The 25,350-nt window shown below is 35.7% G+C and overlaps 2 protein-coding genes across 2 annotated transcripts; one reads left to right on the top strand and one right to left on the bottom strand.

The window, feature by feature from the left end:
- Positions 1–9,593: 9,593 nt before the first annotated feature.
- LOC132058299 (cytochrome c oxidase assembly protein COX16, mitochondrial) lies at positions 9,594–12,881 on the top strand. The gene is made up of 4 exons (XM_059450846.1): positions 9,594–9,615; positions 10,844–11,060; positions 12,431–12,557; positions 12,638–12,881. Exons 2-4 carry the CDS (start codon positions 10,864–10,866, stop codon positions 12,707–12,709), a joined length of 396 nt encoding a protein of 131 aa, XP_059306829.1. The 5' UTR covers positions 9,594–9,615; positions 10,844–10,863; the 3' UTR covers positions 12,710–12,881.
- A 2,660-nt stretch (positions 12,882–15,541) lies between these two features.
- Positions 15,542–20,057, bottom strand: LOC132056476 (plastid division protein PDV1). The gene is made up of 2 exons (XM_059448695.1): positions 19,662–20,057; positions 15,542–16,245 (listed from the first exon to the last, which is right to left on the bottom strand). Exons 1-2 carry the CDS (start codon positions 19,956–19,958, stop codon positions 15,730–15,732), a joined length of 813 nt encoding a protein of 270 aa, XP_059304678.1. The 5' UTR covers positions 19,959–20,057; the 3' UTR covers positions 15,542–15,729.
- Positions 20,058–25,350: the final 5,293 nt, after the last annotated feature.

Below are 25,350 nucleotides of genomic sequence, written 5' to 3'. Positions count from 1 at the left end.
AATGCCAACAAAATGTACTCTTTTCACTTTTCCGTTCCACACAACACAAGTACACAACTCTTCCATCCTCATCAATATAATTAGATCTCACCATTTTGTAACAGTACCGAGGGGTATCAAATTTCATACTTGGAACAGTTCAAATTCTTGAAATTATGATTCTTCGGAGATCAACTTGTCTACCAAGTTAGTAGTAAGCACCTCATTAATGTTGACTTTAGCCCCAAAAAATCAAATCCGTACAAATAAAGTAGATTTTGTAGGTGACTTTTTGCAAAGACCCAAATGCACGTTGCAGCTAATTAAGATCCTCCAAATCAAAGTCATTAGGGGCCGGTTGTATTTGGACTAATTTATCCCACCTAGGAGGTGAGATAAAATAATCTCAAGTTTGATAGAATACGCTGGGATATTCAGAATTAAATCTTAGATTAAATTTATACAGTGTTTGATTGCCGGTATAAATTTATCTTTTAAATATAGTTTGTTTACACGTTGAAGATTTTCATGCTAAAATCTGTAGTGAGACAGTTTCAATTACATTTTTCTGGCACACATTTCGTGGCCTATTTAATTAGCGCTGCTAGTGTGTACGTATAAGCTGATATTAGGAGACCTTAGCTTCTTTCCCTGCAAAAATGAGAAGCAAGGCTGAGAGAAAAGCAAAGTGACTTTGATGATAGAATTATGATGAAAAGTCAAAAAGTATGGCCGATTTTATGAATATTGGACAATGGCCCCCCATCTTAAACCTACTGGCTATATACGTAACTTCACAAAGAACAGAGGCCTCGATCAGAAGACAGAATCATCAAACCAATACTATTATGCATATATTAACTGATATGTACATGTAACAATCTATGATCAGAGCCGACTTTTGCCGCAGGCTTCTGCGGAACCCAATGCAAAAAACAGCTCATTTAAGGTCATATATAGACTAAGACAATATTCGTACAGATGGATTATGATTTTGGCTTTGTACACCAGAGTGAAAAATAATTTTGACAGCTATAGGTAACTATTTATTATGTGATGCAATGGAGGGGGTCGATGAGACCGAGTCAACGAGATGTACTAATAGACTTTTATGCTGATAAGCTTTTAAAGAAGGGGCTCATGTTACACGGTTCAATTAATGGCGGGAGCAAGAATTTTTATTAATTAGTGGATACAAAATTTCAATAAATAAACACATGAAGAAACTAAAGAAATTCAACATCCACTACAAATACATAACAATATTTTGACCTGTATGTACATATAATTTTTAATGAAGGGGTTTTAGATGAACACTTTCACACCCTCCTAGCTCCGCTTGGTTACGCCCTACGCTATTCAATCATGACACTTATTAGCATATATAATTTAAATCTATTCCACATGTACTAACAATGTACCTTTCAAACAAATGCGAATCTTAATTTACGGGCATTGGGCTTTCATTTAAAAAATATATATATATATATATATATATATATATATATATTAAGCGGGAATTGATCCCCCCTGGTGAAATAACTTAATTTTCAAATGTGCACTATTTGGTCTTTTGTAAGATGTGTTAGGTAGAAAAAAGTAATATTATATTAATTTTAAAAAATATATATATAAAATACCTAATTTTACGACGAGATCATGTATTCACCTGCTTCAAAAATAGGGCCTAAAATCGCCCCTGCTCTCAAAGCCTAGGATCAGTTGGTTTTGCTACAGCGAGGTAGGGGGATGAGTAATTAAATTGTTGGTATCCCCACCTGTACGTTCTGGCAATTGCTTAAACCAATAGCCACGTTTTCTTACGTCCCTTTCATGAAAGATGCGTGCCTGTACTGCTTACATGTTATTGACGCTGCATACGTACTTCGATTTTGGCTGCTCGATGTTTTATGAAAGGCATGCTAATATTCATTCTCTGATTGGTCGATTTCATAACAACTTTTCTTGTACCTGCTATTCAGATGCAATTTGCATCTGTCTAAATTAATATGAGTGGAGGATATCAATTCTCACACAAAGACAAAACTGATATTGAATATTTGATATATAACATATCCTCCTATAATAACTTTGAATTGATTTTGTTTTCTAAATATAACTGTTTCCTCCCAAATTATGGGTAACAATTAGATTTGTAAGTGGTGGATAGGATAAGTGGGTGAACTTATTCTTTTGTGATTTGAGATTCTATCGAATATATATATGATGTATATTAGTAAAGTAATAGCAAATATTATTAAGCAATAACAATAGAAAGTAGTGAGCAAGAGTTATCAAATGCTGTGAGTTGGTCCGGTTTGGAGTGAGCTTCCTTTAACCGAGCCAAAGTACTTGAAGAAATAATTATGATCCTTTGCTGATTACAATTTTTTGAGTAGTGAAAAAGCTCACCTAAAAAAGGAAGGGATAGCCCTTTATTTATAGGTTTCAATAAATGGGCCTTAGTGCAATGCTACAAAGCCTTTCTAGAAAAATGGATAAAGGTGGGGGCCGATCCGTACACCGACACCCTTTATCGTTGTCAATGGTAATGACGAACAGTTTGATGACACGTGGCCTGCTCCATAACTGATTGTCCGAACCTACACCGAGTATGCTCTCTAGGTTCAGGTCTACCGTGTCCGGTAAAATACCTTCGATGTTGAGTAGAGTTGAACGCGTTCATGCCCACTTGGACCTATCTTTTACTCCGGTCCCATCGAACGCAAGTTGACCCGGTTTTTACCGTATACAATAACATAAACATATATTTATAGTAATTCTAATTTCTTAACTACCATCAATCAAGATTCTTAGTAAAACTAAAATCTTCAGGGGTTGACAATGAAGACTACTCTTTGATATGATTGGGGCCAGGTGTCGTTGCCACAACAGCCAATGGCGCTTGTCAAAATTAAACATACATATAAAACATTGAAAACTAACTCTTTTGTAACCAACAGAAAACTGAGGATCCCATGTTATAGTGTATAGGTAGGGACGGATTTTAGCCACTTATGTGGGATTTAAAATTTAATGGATTTAAATATTTCAGTTAATATCACCGATCCCAATACAACTTTGAAAATATAGATTCAAAATATAATACTTTTTAGAAGAAAAAAATTACTAATCTTTTACATACATATCGATGCTACGTATCGAAAATACTAGATTCACTACTCTAGATGAAAAAAATGCTCATCCACCACTAGATGGATTTCACTCGTTACCTTTGCTTCGGAACTCTATATATGTGTGTGTGAATATATATATGCATAGAGTCACAGACACATACTTTGAAAATTGCTTTCCTATGTTTGATCTTCTCATCTTCATACTGTATGTAAAACATAATCAACCAAAGAGAACGTGAAATGTTTATGGGAAGTTAGCTGGCTGTACCAAACTTTGTTTTTAATGATGAGGAGTCAATAAAATATTATGAGTCAGTGAGTCACGTGCTTTGGGTCAGTTTTTGTGAAAATCGTCTGCTCAAGTGGGCTAAAGCCCTGTACAAAAGGGCCCATTTACTCTACTATTTACCCACCGACAACATGTTGATGGGCCCGGATTCTAGGTTGAGCATTAAATCTGGGTCGGGTCGGTGATTTTTCTTCAAACCACCCCCTACTTTTTCCACAAAACGGATCTGCCGACTAGTCAATGTGATCAAAATAGAGATTTGTGCAAAAATAGTAGCCCTCCACTCTAATCAAAACCAAGAAAAAGTGGGAAAAATCAAGTGTTAAAGCTTCAACAGCATAAGGTGAAATCGTAACTAATGGATTAGTTTGAGAAACAATTATTCACACACTCAGTATTTATATTAAACTAATAAATCTATCTATTACTCAATAAGAGTATGTGTTTTCACCTTAATTTATTGTTTAACCGATGGAAATTAAGTTTGATGTAAACACCGTTATAAAAAAATTCTTATCTGGTCAATCTTTACTTGGTTATTAATTTCGGAACGTTTTTATTTTTTTTTTATTTTTTATTTTTAAATAAGGCCCAAGGGGCTACTTTATTAATTAATGAAAAAAGAGGTCTTGCAGCAAAACATTAATAAAGCTCCTATTCTAGAAAGTCCCGTAAGCAAGAGAAAAGCCACAATTTAGAAATTAGGTTGAACTTTTTGTGCAATAAAAAATTAAACTTTTCAAGATTATTTTAATTTGTATGATCAAATATTTTCCACGTAGTTTATATATTTGAACATTGTGCCTATAACTTTACGAAGTCAATCGGAGAGGGCATATGAGCCTGTTTAGATTGGCTTATTTTAGGTGTTTTTAAGCCAAAATAGAGTTTAAGCACTTTTGTAGTGTTTGGGTAAAATATAAAACTGTTTTTAAGTCAAAATGACAAAAATAAGCCAAAAGCGTATTACATTTAGACGACTAGCAGGTGGATGTCATTATAATTAGCTTTTAAATAATCATGTAGAATTAAAGGAGTTCGCAAGCTATTGAGACCCTTGTCGAACTAGTTAAGTGTCAAGTCTGAACAACCTCAAAATCACAAATTTAAATTTTCTTAACATAAACGGGCAGTGGCGGAGCCAGGATTTCCGCCGAGGGGTTCAAAATATAAAAAAGTAAACATACGAAGAAGCCTAAGGGGGTTCAACATCTACTATATATACATAAAAAATAATTTTAACCTTGTAAAAATAGTATTTTTTTCCGCCGAGGGGGTTCGGATGTGTTATATCCCGAGTTTTTGCCTATTCGGAAAAATTCGAAATAAGCTAGGCTTGAAAGGAATAAGGCTAGGTTGACCTTATTTTATAGGTGTGTGTTGCTCATGACCTATTAATGTGGAAATAAAGCGGGAAAGGCGAGGGACAAAATCGGGAACTTCGAAATTAATTTCGGAATTTTAAGACGAGGCATGACCAATCGGGCCAAAAGAATAAAAGAAGAGCAAGTTGGCTAAAATTGGGGGTGGTAGGCCAAGCCTTGGCCCAAGCCCCTAATTTTATTAATTTTCCATGTGATCATTATATGTATTAATAGAAGCTTCAAGAGAAAGAAAGAAAAAGCAAGAGCAAACAAGAAGCTTTGAGAGAAAGAGAGAGGCAACCATTCGGCTGCTCCCTAGCCGAGAATCACCAAGAAAAAAAGTGAGGAAAATAAGTGGTTTTCTCAAAGCAATTCAACTCATTAGAAGGTAAGGAACAACATAGAGTGATTGTCAAGCTTGGAAAGCACTCATCTTCATAAAGAGAAGCCTAGTGGTGAAGTGAAGAGGAAAGGTAAGGTTCAATCTTTGTTCTTATGTGTTATGCATGGTTTGTGGATATTGAGATGTGAAAATGAATGAAAAACATGGAAATAGGAATGTTGAAGTTGAGCAGTGGTGTGGCCCTTGGCCGTGTATGTGTGTAGTGTGTTATTAGTGATGAGTTAATTGTATTTAGCTTGTTGTGTGTGTTGTTGTGATGTGTTGAAATGGATAGAAATCATGAAATTTTGAAGGTTTGAGGGCTGGCCGTGTATAGGCAGTTTCGGGGGCAGCCATGGTGAGTTGATATTATATGGTGTTTTGGTTATCGTCGTCATGCGTTATATGATATAAAAATGATGGTTAATGATCCCAAGTTGAAGCAAAAATTGTATGGGCTGATTTTAAGGATTAATATGACGTAATGTAGTTTCTTGAACTTTTAAGAATAAGGTTGTTTAAGCATGGTTTGTTGGTGTAATTTGTGAATTGTGAAGGAAGAAAATATGTTGTTGATGTCCCAATGTAGTTGATGGATTTCGGGTAAGTTGACTTGTTGTTTGAGTTGTTTGGACATTATATGGACCCCTTGGGATGTTCTTACGACGTATTTGAATGGCCTCGGATTATTATTTGTATATGTAAGCATTGATGATAGTTTGGATACATGAAGTCGAATTGAACATAATTGAAATGTGTTGGAATATATATTGTAAATTGATATTGTAGTTTGGTTGTTGGCTTGGTTGTTGTTGGATTTGGCCGAGTATAAATCTCGGGGTTGGTGTAATTACAAGAGAAGTGCTGCCGAAATTTCGGTAGAATTTAATGTTCGTCTGGAATTGAGTTCATAAAGACTTATGGCTAATGTTAATATGCTTGGCCTTATGTAGATCTTGGCGTACCCGAAGCTTGAAGGTTGACTCAACTTGCGAGCGAATAAGGTATGTAAGGCATCGCTTTCTCTTGGCATGTCTTAGTGATGTTAGGCTATGACCCGAGCTCTTGGGAAATTCCACTCTTAGAATCCGAGCTTAGGTATGTACTTGGTTCGTCCCTTAAGATCTACTCCTTAACGGGACCAAGATAAAACTTCCATGTTTTCAAAAGATTGAATTTCAAAGGTTTTATGAAGAGTTTTCCTTTACAAAAGGGTCCCGAACTTCAAACGTCCGTAACTTTTGCATACGAGCTCGGAACGCCCCAAAACATAATAGGTAAGCTCATAAGGCATAACTCTCCCCTAACTACCGTAGTCGGGCTCGGATGGGGGCCGGCACCCGTTCGTGGGGCCCGCGGCTTTTATGCTCGTCCTTAATGGTTTTTGAGAAAATTTAGTGCTATTTTCTCTTCGACTTCCGCAAATGGATTTCTTATTGGTTTAATGAATTATGAATATGATTTTATGCATTTGGTTACTCACGACTCTGCTCGTGCTTATGGTCACTACTTCGTTCACCGGATCCCGGGCCGGATATGCTTCGTGCGCATTATGATATACATTAGGTGTGATGTCGTGTTACGGTTCACCGACTCCTCTCCCCGAGGCCGGGTTCGTTTGGTGTGATGTTGTGTTATGGCGTTATGGATGGCTATGATGTGTTACGGGGATTTGTCGGGTTACGGAGATATGAAATTCTTCTGGTGTGATGCTGTGGCGTGGCGCCAACGACAGGCGGGCGACCACCGTTCTAAGAGCCTTTGCATGAACTATATTTTTAAACAAGTGTTTTAATATTTTGCATATCATATCTACTTTTGTATTTTGCCATCATGATTCTGTATTCCTGCTTTACATACTCGGTACCTATTCGTCGACCCCGCTTCTTCGGGTCGTTTCATGCCGCAGTACCAACGCGCGATTTGAGGATCCATCCGCCAGTGGCATCTACTGCTGCGTTTTGAGAGCGCTCCTTCGTCCGGAGCCTACATTTGGTATATATACTTTTTTTGATGCATATGTACATATTTATTCAGGGGTACGACGGGGCCCTGTCCCGTCATATGATTTTGTTACTCTGTTTAGAGGGTACGTGGACATGTACGTAGGTACGGTTACGTACGTACGACTATGTGTGTGTGTTATGTGTTTCGGGCGGTCCACCCGCCGCGGCAGCCTAGTTGGCTTGCCTTTGTGTATACTATGAGATTCTGTACGTTACGATATATGTTTGCTATTTTGCGACAATCTGAAGCCATATGTGATTATGTATGATTATGCGTGGTAGTGGGTAAATTCTCAATATTAAGTGCGTACGAGTGTCCAACTCGGACATTAGTCACGGCCTACGGGGTTGGGTCGTGACAGGATGAACACCCTCGGCATAGTGTGGCTCCGCCACTGTAAACGGGGTACTTAATTCTCTCAAATAGTAAAATTACTGAACATACTTACATATATTTGGATAATTCATAATTTGATTTTTAAAAAATGTAAACTAGTAATGTCCCAACGACCTTAAAATCTCAAACGCATTTTAGTAAGATGTTAGGCAAAAACAGTCCATAGATACTAAAATGGTGTGATATTGTCAATTTGGGACAATCTGCGTGGTTTCTTCAAAGGTTTCACACTATTAAAAGTATCGTTGCACTTTATATATAGTTTCCTTTTCTTTTTAGCTATCATTGTGAGACTTTATTCACACACTCAACAAACGAGATATTTAATATTCTCAAATCGTTAAAATTACTCAACATACTTATATATATTAGGATGATCCATAATTTGATTCCCAAAAAAAAAAAAGAGTAAATATTGTGAAAAGGTCATGGGAAAAAACAGTTGGAACTAGGAAGAAAGCTTCATGATTTAGTCTAGCAACTTTAATTGAGATCTTATTAATTTACAATATCATGGATGTAATATATGCATCAACGTACCAAAAAGATGAAGGCATGATTGTATCATAAATACATCACCCTTTTGGGGTTGACCTCTGAATTAAAAACCAAAAAGAAATGGATTTTTAGAGTCTATGCAGATTGCCGATTGCCGAAAGCGCATAAATATTGCACGCCTAAATTCTTTTATTAAAAAGATTACAGAGAAAAGAAAGAAAAGGTAGACGAAAGAAACAGGAGAATGTTTTTCTGTTTTGTCTTATCGACATATTGGCCCTTCAAATATGGAATGCTATGCTATATAGTATATGATTCCAGTGAGAACTCCAAAAAAAAAAAAAAAAAAGGGAGAGGTCGACGACCCCTTAAATTTGTCAGTAAATTTCATTTAGACTCGAATTATGTTATGCATCAAATAAACAATTGATCACATAGTAAAGTATACCGATTAGACACCTCCGGTTCATATTTTGAAAGAGTTTTTGCGCGTATTCACAAGCGTCCCTTACGTCGATAAGTTATCACATAAAAGTTTCCACATTATTTGATTATGTATACATCAACTGGAACATGCATGAGATTTTACGACATTTTGATGTTAATGCGTATAATTAAATGGAGTGACATATTTTAAGTGGATGACTTATCTACGTAATTAGTGTTTGACAACACACACAAATACTTTTTCTAAAATTTGAGTTGGAAGTATCTAATAAGAAAATTTCATCATATATTTAGATGCTCAATCGGAAAAAAAAAAATCGTAATTTACGTGTCTAACTGAAATTTACTGACTAGTTTAAAAATTCATAGATGTATTCTGCACCCAAATAAAGATAAACTGCTGCATTATAAACCAGAAAAGCCAGCATCAATCCATTCCCCACCATTACAGAAGTAGCTATTTGAAAGGGGCCATTCCAAATCCCATGCAATTACAAAATCCACTACTTTCCTAAAAGGATTGCTGATTTTGCAAGTTTTCTCTGGGCCATTTGTGGTAGTATTTCTTAATTCCAAATTTTCGTCAGAGTATAGGTAGCATGCTTATCTGATTATTAATCAGAATCATCCAGGTGGACCGTCTCATTTAATTGCTGGACAGTAGCTAGGTCCCAGTCCCCAAATAATGATAATCAAAGTAAAGATCAAGGTAGATAATCGTGTTCACAAATATGTATGCTATGAAGAAGTCCTATATGGTGGCTCAGTTTTTGGTGGAATGGGCTCACTCTATTTGGGCTTTCATGTGAAGCGACCAAAAGCCCAGTCTTACAATGTGTTACGTACATAAGATGAATAGAGGCCCAATGGAGCACTTTGTTATTAATCCGTCAAGCCCTCAACACAAAGCCCAAATAATACGTCAACCTCGCCGACTCTTCAAATTCTTTCATTAATATGCACTTTGATTTTGTCATTTTACTTTATTCCCTTAATTTTTCACCCCATTTCTTACTTTAGCTCCCAAAATTCATAGCAAAATCAAAACCCTCTCTTTACATATATATATATTGCCTTTAAAACGAAATTGCTGGAACAAATCAAGCTCATGTATAGGTAATACTCCCCTATTTTATGTCAAATACAAATTCATCCCCCTTTTTTTTTTTTTTTGGGAAAAGATCTGATTTTTTTAAAAAACATCAAAGTCGACTCTGTGTGAATTCCCAATGAAATCCTAGCGTAATCTTTGTCTACTTCTTCTATCATAATCTCGCTATAAATATATGTATATGTTAAGCTTATTGGGAAGAAGAGGTTGATTTTGATTTATTTCGATTATAATTTTGGCTGGTTGGTATTTATTTGTGTATTGAAACATTCTATTCGTGGCTTATTAGCTTGGTGTCCGGGTTTTCTTTTTGACTGCTTTGTCACGTGTTAGTTTTCTTGTTCTTCACATTTTATTCGTTGCAAATGTTCTTTCTATATTACGGAGTCAGGTCAGTCCTTTATCCCTCGACATTTTATTCTTCCGTGTGTAGTGCTACATTAATTTCCTTGTTATATCGAAGTGTTTGTGCTGCTCGAATGCTGTGAAAAAAGCGGCCAGGTCAGCCCCTTGCCTCCAATATGTCAAAATATGCTTCTTCTTTGTCATTGTTCGTGATCCAGAACTCATATCTAGGACCTCTTAAGATAATTTTTTTTTTTGTCTCCATGTTCCTGCTAACACATGACTAGGCCCATATCTATCTTCGTTATTGATATACTGTGACTTTGAATCTATGCGATGTCGAAAGGACTAGAAACTCATGTCTTAGTCCATCCTAATCTACTTGTACTTTAATTTTTTGGGGGGGAATATCTTGCTTTAGGATTAAATGCAATACTAATAAGAACAACATGGCTTGAATCTAGGCTTAATAAGGACTCTTCAATAATTTAGCTGCATCCTAGCTTAATAGTTATACTCCATATATGTAGCTAATCCTATTATGACATGCTCGTCTTGGTCTGCGTTCTGTCATCTGTGAGACCTGAATACGCCCTAAGAATAATCTGTACCATGCTAGATTTAGAACCAGTAGAACTCATTATCATTTGGTGTAGTTGACTGTATGTGTGTCATACGAGCTTTCCTGTATTTTGGGCTGGTTTGAACGCAGGGGTCTATTATGTTAGCCATTTGGGTCAGAGTATTGCAGTCATGGGAGTTTGACTGTTTGTTTGGAGTCCCTTGAAATCCGAAGCCTTTTCTTAATTCCAAGTTCCTTGTATTTGATACTGCTGAATGCTGATTATCGCCACCCCACTTTTTGACTAGTTTGAGATTGTGAAGCAGGTGACCTACTGATATTGACCATGACAACTACCCAGCCTACGATGAGTCAGCCTAATAAAGTTAATGAACGAGTAGCCTCCTCTGCTGCCAACGTTCAAAACCCACCTTCGTCATACAAAAGATTGGGCAGAAGATCACCATTTATGAGATATGGACTTCCTATGATCTCACTAACTGTGCTTGGATCTATTGGTCTTAGCCAACTTCTGCAAGGCAGGTTAGTTATACTTAATGTCAAATTACTCAGTTGATGTTTGTTTAACGTTTACAAAATGACACAATTCTTCTTATTTTTTGCATTTTCGGCCTTTTTGCTGGCACAGTTATGAAAATCCCACAACTAATAAATGTTCACCTTCCCATAGGTTATTTAAGAATCATAACTAACAGTCCCTGCAAGTGTTTGAGCTTAGCTCAGAAAACATATTGTTTAGGGGTTTGTCAGTTTTATGTAATTGTCCTTGTTTACTTTGTCAGCCTTTCTGCTAAATCAGAGGCTCTATTATACGGTCATATTTCATGTTTTAAAAGTATTACAACTAGTCCTTATATGACTATCTGCAATTGTGAGCTCGGACTCGGTCTTAATTTTCTTGGTTTGGTTCTGATTTAATTTTCTTTGTTTGGTTTTGATTTAGTTTTCATAGTTGCTAATAGTTAGTTCTTAGACATCTATTACGTAGAGATAATGCGGAGTATTTATTATTTTTTAAATAGCTAATAGTAAGTTCTTAGACATCTAAGTCCATATGTTGAGGAAGTCAGCGAGGGAAGATTCACATGTTAATTGATATGGGTCTTGGATACCTCAGGCTCATAGCAGTCAAGTCCTTGGAGTTATGGGATTGTAATAACGCTAAGGGCTTACTGTCGAAAAGATTCTAGCCTGTGTAAAGAGATATTTTTACCAAAGAAAAAAGTTCAGCATGGATGCCTGATGAGTGTAATGGCATGCGTAATTAATTTTTTTGCTTTGATTTACTGCCTTTGTGCTGTTGATATTTATAACATTGTTACTTTTCTCCAAATAAAAAAAACCTATAAAAAGTGATAAATGCAAAATGAAGTGTGATTCAAAAGGCAATTAAAGGCTAAAATATTGATAGCTCAAGAAAAGTGACAGTAATTCAGGAGAAATTTTCACTTACCTTGTTGATATCTAAATGCCATGTATATCCTCTTGTCTTCTGGATCATTATGGTGATAATGATACTTAATGTGTATTGGTAACAACAACCACATACTATATTCGTTAGTGCTACTATCGGCATCCTGCTAGAGTTAAATTTTGATAGCTGAAGTGAAAACCATAATCTTTATGGGCTATTTCAGTCAGCCCCAGTCGTCCGTCAATATGAGGGATTGGCATTAAAATGTGCCATCTCTTACCCCTAGCTGGGTGTATTTATGTGGTGCATGCCCACTCCGAAGCAGTGTAGCTTCCAGATAGCCAAAATTCTGACGTTTTGGTGATCTCCCCATTTTACTTGGACAGTTTTCTCCTGCCATAACTTGTGCGGGGTTTTAAGACATTATCCTATTGTATTTCCCCTTGGCTTAAGATAAGTGGTGCAAAATTTTGTTCAGCAAGGATATTGCTAAAGTGAAGGATGATCAGGAGTGGGAAATCATCGAAACAAGAAAAGCTCTTTCCAGGGTTGGACCTGTCAATGCATATAACCCCAAAAAAATTAACTTGGAGGAAGAACTAAAGGTACAAGTAGTCTCACTTGTGTCCATGTGTGTGTTGAATTCCTTTCAAAAGCTTACTTTGATGCCTATTATCCTCTGCAGGCTTTGCAAGAGAAGGTTGATATTAATGATTATGAATATAAGAAAATTCCTAAGCCCAAGGAAAGTGGATAAAATAACAAAAATGTTAATGGGACTCTCTTGTGCAATAAAGTTGCAGCTCGTTGGCTTCTCTTATAGAGATTCGCTTTGATGATTTATCTACCGGGCAGCTCTTCCATCCGCGAGTTACGTGCCACTATTGGAAAAAGTTTTTACTGAGCTATCTATGCTTTGGGCTATGTATGCAACTCTAAGCAGGCGGAGTGTAGATGACTCTTAGTCAAGTTTTTAAGTTTACGCATACCATGTTTGAAATAATGTGGGCTATCGTATTGTTTAATCCGTATATTGGAGTTAATTTACATCAGTTATTAGTCATATTGTTGTCATTAAATGTATCAACATTGGTGTCTCAAATCGCATATGAGAATAGCATTGCAACCTTATTTAAAAATCGAAACCCCAATCTTTTTATTGCGTCCAGCTTCCGCTGGTGTCTCAGGGATGAACTTGATAGAACCACTCTTCAGAACTGCAAGAGAAACGGTGCACAATGTCATATCTCCCTCGAATACTTGGCCCCCAGCAACAAATGCTAAGTATTCGAGGGAGAAATGGCATTTTGCACCGTTCTTCCTGGAGTTCTGAAGAGTGGTTCTATGAGCTGCCTCAGCAGAAGCTGTATGCAATAAAAAGGATTGGGGTTTGGATTGTTAAATAAGGTTGCAATGCTATTTCCATATGTGTTTTGGGACACCAATGTTGATTCATTTAATTACAATAATATGACTAATAATTCCATAGCAGTTCGCCCTCCGGGAAGGATAAAAGTTGTAACATCAAAACTTTCAGTTTCTTAGAAACTTGTACCAGTTCATTCTGGCGTGCTCCTGCGACTTTTCTCTAGAAGTTTGCCCGCTATACTACTAATTTCCCTTCTAGTTAAGATTAGCATAAAATACTTGTCAAGAAAGGCCTTTTTTTCTTGATTATTTTCAGTATGTGTAACATCAAAGATTGAAGATGAGCCAAAAAAACTAAAGCAGGTCATCTAACACTGCATTAAGATATACGGAAAAGGGCCAAATATATATCCTTACTGTTATACTTTGGGCATAAATATACCCTTCATTTTAACGGAGGAACAGGTGTCATCATTTTATTGGCCTATTTTAATTATGTCCTAATTAATTAAAATCTAACCCATAATTGGATCTAGTTAAAAGACTCATACCCATATTCCAAAAATTGAGGCAAGCTCCATAATGGCGGCTGCCGATCACCGTCGTAGTTGCCGATCGCCTGGCGCTAGTTAAAAACAAACTCAACGAGATTGTCAAATTCATTCTCATCAATATATCCATTACCCTTAGCATCTGCAGCTTTTATGCCACGTTTGTCCTTTAGCCTACTGAACCAACCGCCGCCATTTGCCCTTACAGCCTCTCTTGTTCTTCTTTGCTAATTTTCCCATCATTGTTTGTATCAAATCTTAGCCATTTCTTGAGTTCTTGCAAACTCATTTCAAGTTTCCCAACACTCGCAACATTTCTTCTATAAGTATTATTCAATGCCATTAATTCTGTTTGAATTATGATTGAGTACTTAGTTATCTGAATGTTTTCTTAATTTGTTGTTAAACATCATCAGGAGACAATCCAATTTACAGTAGTAATAAATTTAAATAGCGGACATATTAGAGTCAACAATTAATTATGGTCGCAATACGAAAAGCTATATCTTTACTTCAAAATTAAACAGCGGTTCTGAATCGGACATTATGAAACCACGGCGCCGGCGATCGGCAACTGCGACGGTGATCGGCAGCCGCCATTATGGAGCTTGCCTCAATTTTTGGGATATGGGTATGGTCTTTTAATTAGATTCAATTATGGGTTAAATTTTAATTAATTAGGACATAATTAAAATAGGCTAATAGGATGATGACACGTGTCTCTCCGTTAAAATAAAAAGATATTTGTCCAAAAATAACAAGAGATATATTTGAACCCAAAGATAATCCAAGATATTTACTCTTTTCCGAAAAGACAGGTATATGACCGGGCTAAGTAAACCAACTGAAATTCATAGTGAAAGGCAAAAAAAAACTTGGCAGGTGAGGACGGTCTTCAATTCACTTAATGGACTTTTGTTGAAATTTACATAGCAACATGTGCCAAACTTCCAATCTTATAATGGTCATGATGTCACTAAGCTCCTAAAACTCGTTTGGATTATGTACTTTTCTATGAGAAAAGAGCTCAGCGCATTATAGCTATTTTTATTTTTCACACTTTACTTTGTTTCTTCGGCCAAAAATACACATTATTTTGGTTCTGGACCCGTAAATATAGCGACCTTTATCCACAGCAAACTTAAATCATATCTAACACAATCTTAACCTAAACTTCAAAATATATCATCTGTTTTCGGTTTTCTTCACACATTTGACAATTAGCATTCACTTGCCGGTGCGTGTTTAATCAACTTCTAAATACTTACGATACACAACATTCTGCATATTACCTTTAGATGAAGAATGACACGCTTATCCGCAACTAGTCAAATTTGAACTTCACCCGTAACATACATATAGACTATCGTATAAAATTGGCATGTGTTTCAAAGAAATGTAGCTATGGCTCTTTACAACATTATAGAAAGCAAAAACATACTTGGTCGATATATCCCCTTCTAGCCACTTTGTCTACCATAAGAAACTTGGTTTTCACACCTCGTAAATTTTGGGTACAAAACGAACTTATGCTTAATTGGGACAAAATCCATCATTTTGTTAACTTTTTTCAGAGGGGGGCACAATTTTATACTCAATAAAGACAGTTGAAATTCTATCCTATGCACATAGGACTTCACCTTTTCAGAAATTAGGACCAGTTACCACTGAAGACAAACTCACATCTTATGCTTTAATAGATCTAAAATTTGTTTTTACACGACTAAGCATTAACAACCACCAGAAACAAAAGCTCTACCCATCAATCAACAAAACTTCGGCAGCTAAGTGGAAGCAGTTACATAATACCCTCTTTTTTCTCCCCAATTCTCACTGTATACCAACTTTATTTTACGTTTCAGCCCCTGGCTGACAACACATCCAAATTTAGACTGGAAGATGACCCCTCAGGCTGAGAGATTTTTCTCATATTTCTGTTGGGGCCAACATCTTGTCCTAATGGGAAGTCCAAAAGGTACTTTTCCTTGCTACCAACTTGCTGCAGGTGCATCAGTGCAAGCATGCTGATTGCAACCAAGGCTGCATTTCCCAAAATTCCACCCACTTCGTCCACTCTAAGAGACTTCCTAAAGAAATTAAAACTAGAGAAGAGTATATTGACTAGAGCATTTGATCTCTTCCTCTTCTGCGCCGTTAAATTCTCACCTGGGGGGCTTGTAGCAGGAGCATAAAGATTTTCAGGAGAAACAAACTGACTCGCATTACGAACATCTCCCACCAAAGATTGAGCTTCTTCAATGAATTTATAGTTTTTACCCTGATGTTCAGCCAATCGCATTGCAAGAACAATTCGGCTTTGCTCTAAGCGAGCAACGGCAGCATCCCTTTCTGCACGTTGCTGATTTTGCACGGTCTGGTAAAAATGCACCCAAAAAGAAGAAGAGAAGTAAGCAGGAAGTTAACTATCTGTTGGACACAATATAATAATAAAGTCAAATCAAACTGCGCAGTCATACTTTTATAAAATAAAATAAAAAGGAGAACCAAGTAAGATATCACTTGTGAATATGTCAAGAAGAATATATCCAACAATAAAGAAAAGGATACCAGAAACAGTTTAATGACAGGATCTGTCCATTTACATCCTCATGAACCAAACTTGAGGTTTCTTCTATCTTAAACATACTCTATTAATGCAAACAGCTCAAACCGACTACTTTTCTTCACCAATCACATTTCTGTACAATTCCTAATTACTTTTCAACTTTCTCTTTAGCTGATTCTGTTAGACAATACTTTACTTTACTCGCACACCTTCGCAGCGCCTGCCCAACGACCGCACAACTCCAAAAAGGAAAAAAGAAAAGGAGAAAGAAAACCGCTCTAACACATCACGAACCACTTCAACTAATGCAACCGGAGAAAGAACATACAAATTGCATTTACTAAAATTACTCCAATGCCTTCAAAGCTGACTAGCAAGAAAGTTGGTCTTATGCATCGGGTACCACGACCCCCCATGGACCAACAAAATACACGAAGCAGAGCAGTTGTCAATGGCAAATCTCCCTAAGTTTACTGGTGTTAAACAGACATGCTGAGCGATCCAACCAGAAATTGGCATCGTATCTTGGTTCAGATGCATATGTAGCACATTGAAAGCGGATAGCGGGATAATTCTCATGGTGAAATTTATGAACTTTTGGAGCACCCCTTTTAAAATAAATCTAAGAGTTTATAAATATAGACTTGTCATAAGGCAAAACTCCAGACCTAAAGAATTTGAGATCAGTGAAAAATATTGCGTTGAAAGTGGACGTATTTCTTAAAGTGATTAACTGATACATTGGTAATATTCCTGATTTTGTTGCAATCCTAGAATTACTCATTGATGACGGATTTAATGTTTTGCTTGGATAAGTTGATGACAGATTTAATATTAGAATTGGTATTTACCTTTATCTCAAAAAAAAAGATTTAATATTAGAATTGGTTGGCTATTTTAACCACTATACTTTGATCTTTCTATCTCTTTTTTGTGGTGGTGCTCAAGCCAGCTTGCGCACACCTCAACTATTCCATGGGTACTTTCTACCTCCACCAGCACAGGTACCGGATAACTCTGCCCACTAAGACTTAGGCAGATGGGAAGCCATCAAGTGTTTTTTGTCTCTGCTAGAATTGAACCCTTGTCTCTAAGTTTTTCACCCACTTCATTGATCAATGGGCACAACCTTAGGTGTTGCACTATGATCAGTAGGCCTCCCCAGTTGCTATTGTGCTTTTCTTCCCTTAATTTGGTTGTTAGTCATGTTTGGATGACCCTTGAATAATGAATAAACTTCTTAGTCATGTTTGGATGACCCTTGAATAATGAATAAACTTCTTAGTCATGTTTGGATGACCCTTGAATAATGAATAAACTTCTAAAACATTGGCATGTGTTTTTCCTAAGGTGTCTTAATCCCACCTTTCTAATTCATATAGCAAATATTTATGCAATTAGGGCCAACTGAAATATCAATAAATCCAAGTTATACTACACAAATATATACAAAAATATCCTAAGAAAGGTGAAATCAACTTCGTCTAAGCTCTGGTGTCTAAGACGCTAGACCTCTCTCACTCTCTTTCTTCTCTCTATCAGATATGTTAGCTTCACCTCTTGGTGCATGAAAGATTGTGATTCCAGCGATCACTCAGCATCCCAATTTGGGTGCCCATATACTTGCAGAGGCCAAAGTTGTAAGTGTTGCAGCCTCTGGTGGTTGTTTTGCCTTATTATTGCTTCTCTAGAACCTGCTTTGTTTCTAGCTGTCTACTAGTGTTAGAATCTGCTTCAGCATCTTCTGCTCTATTCTTGTGGACACAGTTGCACACAGAAAGCTTCTTGTTGAACAACAACTAGGTTTATCTATTCGGTAAACCAAAAGAGATCAGTCCTAGCCAGTTACCATATAATTGACCTATCCCTTCTACTCCTAGTCGCTCTCTCATTTTATTGCTAACCATCTGTATCAATATCAATTTTTCATATTAGAGGTCACACAACCATTAATGTTGGATACAACTTTTTATGCACATGTACGCCTTTATATTTTGTTCACTAAAATCAAAAGAATAATTGATACCGACAACAACCATAATTGATACCATACTCAATGAACGTACACCATCAAAGATGCATACCGTAAATTCAGCAGGTTCATGACCATTCTCCTATCCTCATTCGACCCAAGAGAGTCGTTTAATATGCAGGGTAAGATAAACATTGCTAACAATTATATTTTTATTTTTGTATAACAAAATGGCAGTAACAACTTAAACAGAGAACTGCAATCATCTGGCTATCCTACACAGCATTGTCATAGAAGTTCAAAAAAAAACTTTTTCTAACAAAATACTACCAAGTCTTCACCGCATCAAGCATCAAACTTTTCTTTATGAGCACCTAATAAAAACCAAGCTGTCAAAGACTGCTATTTTAATGAAATTTTTTGCAAAAGATCGTGTAGGCTACCATCTTACCCAAGCTAAAAAATGCATGTGCCAAAATCAAATAACCAGAAGCTTTTCGCAGTAATTTCTCGACAATGAACAACATGGAATTTCAGCACTAATTTGATAAAAGCAATATTAGTATGAGAAAATACAGTGCTTAATTTGAGGCATGAAAACTAAACAACGACACTTTGTCTTGTGTTCTCTTTTCATTTGGCATCCCTATTCCTCCCTTGCCTCTTGCCTGCAGTTGTGCTACAGGGCACTAAATAAGATGTAGTATATATCCTGGAAACGCTACTCCGCTAACACCAAGGATTCTATTATAACGTTTCATCAAACAGTTCAACTCACATGAATTCCAGCATAATAATACTCTAATATCACAAAACTTCAAATCACACAACATTCCGTAATTTCTTCCTTCACAAACAACCTCAGGTAATTCCATTCAGCCAAAATTGAATCAAATAACTAATAATAACCAGAAGACTAAATCAAATAACTAATAGTAATAACCAGAAGACTACCAAAAAAACGCTTTAAACCAGAATAAATTATAGCAATAGACCAAAAACCAGGGAAATTTTCAAAAAAATATACAGCTCTTGAAAATTATTACGCCACGTAGCCCAATAGACAATATTATAAAACATCAAACCTGGGGAAAAGCATTATACATAATGTATCAACCTTGTATAATAGCGTATGCACAAATATGAGCTAAATCGGGTAAGAAACTCAAAGTACAGGCTACGCGGCGTAAATACTTTCAAAAATAGACATAGACCATAATTTTCCCAAAAAAGGAAAGAAAAGGGAAATTACATGGAAGAACTCAAGCTGGTCCTCAAGGTGTTCAAGAGCAGTGCGAATAGCATTAAGACTCTTAGCTTCATGAACGGCGTTTTCATCGTCATCTACACGGAACTCCTTAACGTAAACGTAACCAGCTTTTAACGGGTCGGGTTTCTTCTTAGAACGGAAGTCATCGGACTTACTAGTGCGAGACTTGAGGAAATGAGCGCGAGAAACGGAGTGAATAGCATCGCTAAGCTTATCGTGTAAATCCCAGATTTTCTCGAGGACTGCTTCGATTTCATACACCTCCATTTCCCATTTCATGGAGGAAACACCACTCCGGAGGGAAAGTATATTCAATATTTTATTTTGTTACAAAAAGCAATAAAGGCAAAAGGGAAAGAGAGTATTCTAGGGTTTGTGCAGCTCACTCTTGTCCCATTTACGTGTCACGCTCTCAATTTCCAGATTTAAATTTTTAAACTTTAACAAGTAATTCGGATATAAAAATTTTACAACTTTTGAAATTGTAATCATTCTGTTCCAACTTACCTGATATCACTTTTTTTTTTAGTCACTTCTATAAATAATATACTTTTTTATATTTAATCAAATTTTATCACATAAATTAAGATGAAAAAATAATATAATTCACAATAATTAATGATTTAAGAAAATTTAAAAATATATAAAGAAATAGGTCAAAAAATTGATTGATTTTGAAATTTTCAACTGTCCACACAAATTGAGAACGAGAAAGTATTTTTATTATTATTTATAATTTAGTTTGTGTATTTGTATTTTTCCCTCTATATTTTTTTTGGGATTTAGTTGGCGCTTGGTTCGCAATAACCAACGCATATTTTGGTGGGTAGTGACACACACGTAGAGTAGGGGAAAAACCTGGCACTCATCTGCCGTTACAGCGTGGAAACGGCATACTGCTTCATTTTAGTTTGTTCTATCAATAATAAATATATTTTTATAGTTAAAAATAATTTTAATTTGATTTTTTTAATTTATAACTTGTTTTAGATCACAATTTTCAAAAGTTTACTTTTATTTCTTAAATTTCATACTTAATCAAACTCTGTAACATAAATTGAGATGGTAAAATAATATAAATCATATTTCCTCTGTTTTAATTTATGTGAATCTATTTCCCTTTTAGTCCGTATCAAAATGAATGACCTTTTTTCTAATTTGAAAATAAATTTACTTTTTGAACTGATTTACAGCCACACAAATATTCAAGTCTTATTTTGAACCACTAGTTTCAAAAGTCTTCACTCTTTTTCAAATGTCGTGTCCAATCAAATATCTTTACATAAATTGAAACGGAGAGAGTAATAATTAATAATTTAATATATATATATATATAAAGAAATTTCGATGAAAAAAATTTGATTGACTTTTGAAATTTTAACCCTCCACATAAATTAGGACAGAGAGAGACTATTTTTTATTATTGTTTATTTAGTTTGTGTATTTGTATTTTCCCTCTATTTTTGTTTGGATTTGGTTAGCGCTTGGTTCGCAATAACCGACGCATATTTTGGTGGGTAGTGACACACACGATAGAGTGGGGGGAAAAAACCTGGCAGTCCTCTACCGTTACAGCGTGGAAACGTGAGGCTCAGGTGTAGTTCATCATTATTCTGAGCAACTTCAGTTATGGCATGGTGGGCCCCACAATGAACATTTCATTATCAATTTGAATCGTGAGGTTGAAACTTTATTAAAAAATATACTATAGTAATAAATGTGTAAATAAAGGAAAAAGAAAAGAAAAAAAAAGGTTCAAACTCTACTCTTTATTTAGTCAATTTTTTCTTTTTCCCAATCAATTAATTAAGAGCCCGTTTGGATTGACTTATTTTAAGTGCTTTTAAGCCAAAATAATTTTTAAGCCATTTTGTAGTGTTATGATAAAGTAAAAAAAGTGCTTTAAAGCACTTGTTTTGAAGCCAAAATAAGTCAAAAGTCAAAAACTACAATTCCTAACTTATGACTTATGCTTAAAAGCCACTTAAAATAAGCCCATCCAAATGGGCTCTAAGTACTTACATTTTAAAATGCAGGGTTGGCATTCACCTAAACGCTCCCTCGGGTGCAATATTACCCTAATTTATTTTTTGTTTTAAACAAAAAATACTCCCTCCTTTTTCCTCTAGCCAAGATACTATGCAGCCTTCTCTAAGCATCCCTTCGAAAGTGATAAGTTTAACCCTTCATATAAAAGCAAAGAATTTGTGACTTACAGATTTTAGTCTCCAAATATATCTAGCGGATCTTCAGCTTTCTAACGACGTGAGTCAGCTCCTTTTCGTCTCGTGGTAGAGGTTCGACTAATCCAAATGTAATTTGAATTTCATTCACGTCATGTAATTTCGACTTAAATAATTAATCCGACTTTACTAACCAAAAATTGACTTGGTCAACATGTCAAATAACTTAGAATTTAATTCAAATTTTGTATGGATTAATTCAATTAAAATTGCAATGTCTATAGTTAGTATTTTCTTAAAGAATGTACAAATGACTGAGTGGATACTCTTTTTAAATCGGGAATTATTATGTTACTGAGGAGAGAGGGAAAGAAGATGCTACACTATTTATGGGTTTTGAACCTTTCACCTCAAAGTATAAAAGACAGAGCAACACACATTTAGCTCTCGATCCCTATCGCCTTAGACTCAAAATGCTCTAAGAGGATATTCTTTGTTTGTGAATTATACCATAAAATTACAGTTAAAAATTATAATAAAATGAATAAAAAATGAATAAATAAATATTCAAAATATGCTACGGACATTCGCCTCTTTTAATGCATATCTGCCAAAGTTAACACTTTCCTTCAACTAAATAAAACTCTCTTTTTTAACTCACTTTTTTCATGCGCTCTATGTTTTTTTTTACACACCATAATGTAAGGATGACTTCTATTTATAGGTAAAGAAATTCATCCTTGAAATAGATTGGAAGAGAAGTGGGAAGGTGGGGTAATAAATTGATGATAATATGAATAATATGGGAGAATAAAGAGCTGGAGGTTAGAAGAGTTGCAAGGGATATGATTGCCACATTCTTCTACCACTAACTCATATGGATAATGGGTCATAATTGCCACTTTATTGATTGACCATTAATATAAGAAATATTGCAGCAAAATGAATTGTAGCATGATGCACTTTTAATATAATGTTATTTACTATTATAATGCTCAAAATAACCAACATCCTTTTTTGGTACATTGATAAATTTTAAATAAAGTTAGAATCTTTATAAGATACATGACTTAAAATCAATAATAGAATGAATGTCACTTGCTCGAGTGCATCTTCATAAGTTCACAAATCTTCTTTATATTTGTAGCTTTCGTTCACCGTAAAATTTGCACATTTGATTGGTTCCCTTCAAATATGTGTTAATAGTGATTTTGTTCACCTTCAACAAATATTTACAATATTTAATAATAGCCTTAAAAGAATAACATTATGTGACTATAAGTTTGATAGCGCGAAGCAATCTCTTCTAACTATAAATCTCGCACTCCCTTTCTTTGGTTAATTTGATATCTTGTTTGATGATCCATAGTTCTATAATGAGAGTTGATATATGTAAGGGAAGGCGGTGGGCGGTGTGCCATTCGAATTGGATATATTAAACTTTTGTTTTGGATATTCAATTTTCGGATTGAAAAAATTATAATTCAAAATTATAAATCAAAATTCTTAGAACGGAAGTCATCGGACTTACTAGTGCGAGACTTGAGGAAATGAGCGCGAGAAACGGAGTGAATAGCATCGCTAAGCTTATCGTGTAATCCCAGATTTTCTCGAGGACTGCTTCGATTTCATACACCTCCATTTCCCATTTCATGGAGGAAACACCACTCCGGAGGGAAAGGGGTACTGAACCAAAATGTCCTAAAAAAAAACAGTTTCGACCAAAATACCCCAACAAAAAAAAATGTTACGAAAATGCCTTTAGCGCAAGAAATTATCGCTATAAAGTGTTAACCCACACGCCTCCGTTATTCCTATAGCATAAAGAATTTTATCGCGCTATAGTGTTTTTTCTTTTTTTAATTTCCCCGCTCTTTGGTTAACCCTTCTTTCGTTACACTTTTTAACGTACTTTGACCATAGATTAATCATGCTTCGGGACCCGAAATTTCAATATTTTATATAGAACCCTACTTATTTTTGTGCGTTTAATTAGGTAGGATCAACACATCAAGGATACACAAAAGTTCGGATGACCGTTTTTAGAGGTTGAAAAGTGCTCGAACGCCATTTTCGTTCAAGGATCTATGACATTAGCTTGAAGTTCTTTACGAATACTTAAATTTGTTCATTAATAATTAATCAAAAGTTAGTCAAAATGGCGCGTTCATGCAAAAAAAAAAAAAAAAACTTAATTAAATTGCATCATTCATAACCTTGAGTAGATGAAAATACTTAACACACTAATTCATTCATTAATAAGAAACCCATGATATGTTAAAAATACAACCACAACATTCTTGAAAAAAACTTAATACTTAATTTAATACCTAAGAGCATAACGATATATTAAACTTAAAACTAAAATCACAACATTCTTAATCATCATCAGAGTACAAGTCCTCAATATCGTCCTCAGAAAAATATTAGCGGTTTCTTAAGACACATCTTTTTCAGCGATTAGTTCTCTACCGGTTGATGATGCTTGTTCTTCGCCAACTTTAGCATGTAAAATCTACATCGTCTTGCCGATTCGTTGTTTTCTTTTCTAATCCTTTGCACGGCAAGCCGCAAGTTCTCGCACCTACTTGAGGCATGGTTAAGGAGCACCTCGTTGGTATTGGAGCGTTAAGATTTTCCAAGTCACGAACAAGACGTTCGATTCTAAGAAGCCGATGTGACCATTCTCGGCGTAAACCGCAATAATTTTCCCGCGGATCCGAATATTTCACACGCGTAAATCATCATTACGTTCTATAAGAAGGTGGGGATTTAGCTCATCTAGTTTGAAATCACTAGTATCGCTCGAAAAGCGCCATGATTTGAACTCTCATCGTCATTGCTATTTGGTTCTTTTTGGAAGGAGTAAAGACCAAGCCGAGTTTCTACTACTCGACATTGAATATGGTGTAGTCTAATAACAAAGAAATGGCTACTTATATAGTTGCAACCCCCAAGTACCCCGGGGGGAGGGGGGGAAGGGTCTTTGCGACCCTACCTACTTACCTTATTGTAAGAAAAATGTTAATCTTCACCTGACATTTCACGGTCCGAATCCCACTTGGATCTAAATCTTGTGCTACCATATATACCATATTCTACCCTATGGTAACGTATTTGCATCCGATTGTTTTCTTCGCGAAAACGATTAAGAGCCAAATTAAACTCTTCGGAGTTCACGCGAGGCATTGACATAGCACGTTTTTTTGGGCGTTTAAGCCCCATCGACGCTAACTTGTGCTCCGGCACAGCCTCCCTAACACGCCAATCCCACTCCTCTTGTCATTTTATTATTGTATTCTCGATTGAATCTATCGTTAGTGGTTATTTGAGTAACGAAAATCATCATCATCTAGTTCCCGTGTCCTACCCATTGCTTCAAATATGTTTCTTTGAGTGAATGATATAACACGGTTAATATCTCTAAATTGATCAAAAAATGACACAAAGAGCTCAATTTTGTGTGAAATGTGTGGTTGGTAACAACT

The sequence above is a fragment of the Lycium ferocissimum genome, chromosome 5, assembly GCF_029784015.1.
Source record: "Lycium ferocissimum isolate CSIRO_LF1 chromosome 5, AGI_CSIRO_Lferr_CH_V1, whole genome shotgun sequence".
Classification (NCBI taxonomy): domain Eukaryota; kingdom Viridiplantae; phylum Streptophyta; class Magnoliopsida; order Solanales; family Solanaceae; genus Lycium; species Lycium ferocissimum.
Note: the sequence above shows the minus strand (reverse complement) of the source record. Positions and strands in the feature narration are given on the sequence as shown.

What these genes read in the sequence shown, in the direction of transcription:
- LOC132058299 (XM_059450846.1), top strand. Translation starts at nt 10,864, where the DNA reads ATGACAACTACCCAGCCTACGATGAGTCAGCCTAATAAAGTTAATGAA. An exon ending in AGCCAACTTCTGCAAGGCAG is followed by an intron (nt 11,061 to 12,430) that starts GTTAGTTATACT and finishes AATTTTGTTCAG; the next exon opens with CAAGGATATTGCTAAAGTGA. An exon ending in ACTTGGAGGAAGAACTAAAG is followed by an intron (nt 12,558 to 12,637) that starts GTACAAGTAGTC and finishes TATCCTCTGCAG; the next exon opens with GCTTTGCAAGAGAAGGTTGA.
- LOC132056476 (XM_059448695.1), bottom strand. Translation starts at nt 19,958, where the DNA reads ATGAAATGGGAAATGGAGGTGTATGAAATCGAAGCAGTCCTCGAGAAA. An exon ending in ACCAGCTTGAGTTCTTCCAT is followed by an intron (nt 16,246 to 19,661) that starts GTAATTTCCCTT and finishes CATTTTTACCAG; the next exon opens with ACCGTGCAAAATCAGCAACG.